The 5633-nt window shown below is 42.5% G+C and overlaps 1 protein-coding gene across 1 annotated transcript in view; it reads left to right on the forward strand.

Moving 5' to 3' along the window:
• Nucleotides 1-5633, forward strand: part of NEGR1 (neuronal growth regulator 1) — an 865068-nt gene that overhangs the window by 702901 nt on the left and 156534 nt on the right. Inside the window, exon 5 of the mRNA XM_019528400.1 lies at nt 1500-1620. Within this exon, the coding sequence (XP_019383945.1) occupies nt 1500-1620 (121 nt within the window). The remainder of the gene's footprint in view (nt 1-1499; nt 1621-5633) is intronic.

Raw genomic sequence — 5633 nt, forward strand, 5'->3', positions numbered from 1 at the left:
TATATTGTAATGGGTAAGCAATTAAAATATATTTGAGTAATTGTATTAGCAAGCAAGCTGATGAAGTATGGGTTGGTTGAATGACTGGACTGTAAAGTGGATAGAAACCTGGCTGGATCATCAGATTCAGAGGGTAGTGGTCAATGTCATGATGACTAATTGACAGCTAATCTCAAGTGGAGTGCCCCCAGGGGTTGGTCTTGGGGCCGGTTTTGTTCAGTATTTTCATCAGTGACCTGGAAGATGGGATGGAGTGTACCCTCAGTAAGAGTTTGCAGATGACACCAAGCTGGCGGGGTAGGGCCAAGATTCAGAGAGCCCTCAAATTGAAGGATTGGACCAAAAGAAACCTCAACAGGTTTGAAGATGACACCAAGCGGGGGTGGCACAGGGGTAGTTGTAGATATGCTAAAGGGTAGGGCTAGGACTCTGAGTGACCTATACAAATTGGAGGGTTGGACCAAAAGAAATCTAATGCAGTTCAACAAGGACAAATGCAAAGTCCTGCACTTAGGATGGAGCAATCCCATGTACCAGTACAGGCTGGGAACTGACTGGCTAAGCAGCAGCTGTGCAGAAAAGAACCTGGGGGTGACAGTGGACAGTAAGCTGAACATGAGCCAGCAGCGTGCCCTTGTTGCAAAGAATGCCAATGACATACTGGGCTGAATTAGTAGAAGCGTTGCCGGCAGATCGAGGGAAGTGATTATTCTCCTCTATTCAGCACTAGTGAGGCTACATCTGGAGTACTATGTTTAATTTTGATGCCCCCTCCCTTTACAGAAAGGATGTGCATAAATTGGAGAGTCCAGCAGAAGGTAATGATAATGGTTAGGGGATTAGGGTACATGATTTATGAGGTGAGGATGAGGGAACTGGGCTTATTTAGTATGGAGAAGAAAAGACTGAGAGAGGACTTAGCAGCAGCCTTCAAATACCTGAAGGTTAGTTCCAGAGAGGATGAAGCTGGACTGTTCTCAGTGATGGCAGATGACAGAACAAGGAGCAATAGTCTCAATTTCCAGCAAAGGAAGCTTAGGTTAGATATTAGGAGAAGTTTTCTCACTAAGAGGTTAGTAAAACACCGGAACAGGTTATCCAGAGATATGGTGGAATCTCCATCCTTGGAGGTTTTTAAGACCCAGGCAGAGAGAGCTTTGGCTGGGATGATCTGATTTGGGGTGGTCCTGCTTTGAGTAGGAGGTTGGAGTAGATGACTACCTGAGGTCCCTTCTAACCCTAATTTTCTATGATTCTATGCTTTTGTATTCAACCAGGAATGGATACATATTTGTTCATATCGAGGATTTTATTTTTGATACCTGAAGCACACAACAAAATAACGACTTTGTATTTGCTCTCAAGGGTAGCTTCTACAGGGACCAATTTGTGAGTGTGGTTGACTGAACAAAAGCTTCGAAAGTAATTTCAAACTTGCTGTAGACTAATCGTACAGAAAATATTTTCTTCAAATTTTTCTTTACAATCCTTTTTTTCAGTTGCACCCACAATTCAGGAACTTAAATCAAGTGGTGTGATGCTTGGAGGTAATGGACTGATAAGATGTGAAGGTGCAGGAGTTCCTACTCCAGCCTTTGAGTGGTACAAAGGAGAGAGAAAGTAAGTAACCTGTATGTGTGTATTTATGTATAAACACTGATACATCTCTACTGTTTTTCTGAATGTTATAATGATTGTGGTAGAAGGGGCTTCAGTAGTTTCTTACAGTATTAATGTTCAGTTGATTTAGCATAATTTCAATGAAGAAACAAAGTATAGAATGGGCATAGTACCTCAAATCACTTCAATTATTGTATAAAGAAGTGTTTAGAAAAGATATTAAATGCATTTTTAGATTGGGGACCTGTAGTTTGATTCTTTGACTCAGTTTCTGAAATCTTTCTGAATTTTTCCAAAGGCACCATTCCCACTGACAACTGAATCAGCTGTCTTAGAACACAGGGCACATCTACATGTCACCATACAGCACTGTGTTTTAGTACTTCCTTTTGAAGCACATGGTTACATTTTGCCAGTGTATCACCGTAGCGGTACACTATACCCAAGGAGCACGCTGTTATGGTGACGTAGCTAGTGATCACATGTAGATGTATGTGATTGCCATGTTACCATAGCATGACTATTGGGTTCTCCCTACTAAATGCAGTGGAGAAACCAAATCATCAATCCAAAAAAAAAAAAAGCACTTAAAGGATCCCATCATTATAGGGATCCCAAGAGAATCTCTCCACCATACTCAAACAGTTGAAGTGAAAGAACTATGAAGACAAAAAGTTTAGCCTTAGTTAAAAATCTGTGTTGGATAAGGGATTAAAAGCAGGTCTCCTAGCAACCAGGAAAACCATCAAGAAAGTCTTTGCTCAAGAATAGTGAGAGGGGAGAGCTCAGCTTTCACTTCAGCAACAGGAAGGGAAAGGGAGAGTATTCTGTTCCCAGGATTCTAATAACAGCCAAGAGGAAACATTTTAGATGCAAGTTTCTCCTGCCTTAAACCTAGTAGGATCAGAGTGAATATAAGTTAGATGTAATAGGTACCATATCAGAGTAGGTTTAGCTGCAGGAATGCCTGCTTAGGGCTAGGGACAGAAATTACACATAAACCAGTAAAAGTGATTGGAAACCAGTTCAAATCTGTAACGGCAAAAGTTCAGTGCACATAAACTGCTTTCAAAATGACCGTAACCAGTTTAAGATAAACCTGGATGGATGTAGTATCAGACTTAACTGATTTAGGTTAAATTGGTTTATTGAACTTCTGTCCCAGATCCTCTCTAGATTCAAGTTAACTCACAGCCCCCCAGGATCCTTTCGACCTCCCTTGCAAACCTCCTCCACTTGCATGGTGGGTGGACTAGCCTTGGCCCAAGCTGTCTGCTCCAGCCAAGCAGGAAGGCATGCTCTAGTGCCCCCCGACTACTGGCTTGTGCCACAGCAGCCATGTGGCTGCATTTCTAGAATCAAAACTAAATGTCTGTTCACTTGATTATCATTCAATCTAAGCAGCTTGGACTAACCTGCAAAGATTGGATCAACTGAACCTCCAGCTTTTTGACTGTCTATACTTAGTCTATATGTGTTCATCAGTATGGCATAAGAGCAATATTTATAAGTTGTATGAACAATTCTACAGTTGTGTATATAATATTATTTGCCATGTAAGTAATTTTAAAAATCATTGAGAGGATTGGTCCAGTGTTCAGGATGCTAGACATAGGCTTATGTCCCTGTTTAATCTTATTATCTTGCTGTACTACAAGATTTTGTAATATGAATAAGTCACTTAACATAGTTTCCCAACTTTAAACTAGTGTTGGCATTGCTCTTCCTCAAAAGCTGTCATGAGAACAAATACATGAAAGCTGAGGTACTAAGATATTGCAGTAACAGGGGGCATGCAAGTAAGTACCTTAGGTAGAAAAATATTGTGAACATTTTCACAAAAAAGACAAGCGTTTACTATCTTGACAATTTTATCTTGGGGGAGGGAAGCTGTCTCTTCAACCTAAAAGCTTTGTACCTATAAAATTTAAGTTCTGCTTTTTGTGGCCTGAGGAACAGATCCTCAGCTAAAATAAATTTTAATAGCACATAACATCAGCTGAGAATATGGGCCAAAGTGGACTTTTTCCTTTCAGTTTGAACACTAAAAATCAATAACGTGTTTCATTTTTGTTTATAGTCACTTTTTACTGTCTGGCCTTTAGTTCTAGGTAGTTTGAGCATCCTTCCCTGCACAGGCCTCTTTATTCGTTTAAAAGCAGCTCTTTTCTTTGGATTTAAATATTGGAATAAATGCAAGTTCATGGTATTCCTTTAAGGCAAATGCACACTTCCACCTCAGCTTTTGGAATTTGGAATGCTTGATTTCTCAGCCTTAACGTTCCATTAATGCTGGCATTTGACAAACAATATTAATAATCATTCTTCACACAAAACAATTTGTCAGCTCATTTCTCACTGGCTGGCAGCTCTCCTACGCTAGCTGTTCCTTTTCCACCATAACTTCACATACTAGTTGTGGCTATAACAGTTTTGCCCTTGAAATGATGTAACTGATGCTCAGTACTTATGATAACAGAACAGTATTTTTTTTCTGGAATTAACTGCCAACATTCTGCTCCAAAAGGCCTATACTTCTTCTCTCACCTGTATTACACCAAGAAAAAACCTTCAGTTTCTCATGAGATGTTTGTTTTACACCCAGTAGGCACATCTGCACGAGATGCTTAATGTGCACAGCCTAATAACACTGCAGAGTCGCTTGTTGGTCAGAAACCATGCGCAGTGTCCTTATGCTACCACGAAGTAACTGTCACAAAAAACCTGTGCACCAGCACTACTGTGCAGTAAGTGTAGGTACTGCACATTCAGGTAGTACTTCATTAAGGAAGTATTAAACTAAATGCACATTAACTATGTTGCATTAGTGTATATGTAGAGACACCCACAGTGTTGTAGCTCTTCTTGTAATAGCTATTACACAGTTCTGGATCAAACTGGACTGCTCTTACTTAATGTAAATGATATTCAATAAATGCACAGATTTGACCAATTCCCTTTTCCACATATAAGCATAATGACAGCAGTGGGACTCAATAGGCAGTGCATTTCAGGACAATAGAGGCACTGCCTCCTGCTTCCAATTCACCTGAGGCTTTCAGAGTTCATCTCGATACGTGCTATCCCATTGCAACTAATTGCTTAATAGCTGCTGGTACATGCTTGTGTTAATTCTAATAATACACCGTTTTTGTAAAACTATTATTTATAGACACACTACTGACATTGTATCCAATACTTCCTCTGAAAGAATCCCTTCTGAAAGAGGAAAAAATTGTACAATACCATGCTCATAAAACTAGTTCACTACTGAAATGCCAAAGTGAGAAGTGTCAACTTTCAGTGACCTTTCAAGACACGTTCATTCAGAGTAGTTTATGGGGGTGGGCAAAATACAGCCCATGGGCTGGATCCGACTGCCAAATGACTGGATCCTGCCCATGAGGGATGGCCACCAATTGATTCCATCTGACCTGGAGCTGCCCCACGACTATCCACATGGGGCTGAGCCCAGCCTCAGGCAGCCCACACTGTGCTCCACTTCACACCTGCCAATTCAGCCCCAGCCAGCATGCACAGTTTCCAGTGGGGCTCATAGTGTGGCTGCAGCCTCTGGGGTGCTGCTCCACTCCCCTTACATCCAGCGGCTCCTCCTGCTGCACCACTCGTGGCTGGGAGGAAGTTCCAGGAAGCTCCCAGCTGTCTTCCACCTGCTCCACTGCACTGGGCAGCTGGAGTGGGTGGAAGGCAGCAAGGAGCTGGAGCCAGAGACCTGCACATTGGGGCAGAAGCCACCTGGCTGAAGCTTCCTCCCAGCCAGGAGCAGCAGAGCAGAAGCAGGAGGAGGATCCACTGGAGGAAAGGGGAACAGAGAAGCACCCAGGCAGCTGCAGTTTCACCAGAAGCAAACCCAGTAGAAGCTGTACATGCTGGCTGGGGCCAGCCCACACTGCCTGGGTGAGCTCTGCTGCACATGCCTACTGCCCCCTCCTCCCTCCCCTCATCCCTAGCCCAGCTCCTGGGACCTAGCACTCAGGCAGTTCCCCCTCACA

Source organism: Gavialis gangeticus, unplaced genomic scaffold (genome assembly GCF_001723915.1).
Source record: "Gavialis gangeticus isolate Ggan-Ray unplaced genomic scaffold, GavGan_comp1, whole genome shotgun sequence".
NCBI classification, from domain to species: Eukaryota; Metazoa; Chordata; order Crocodylia; family Gavialidae; genus Gavialis; species Gavialis gangeticus.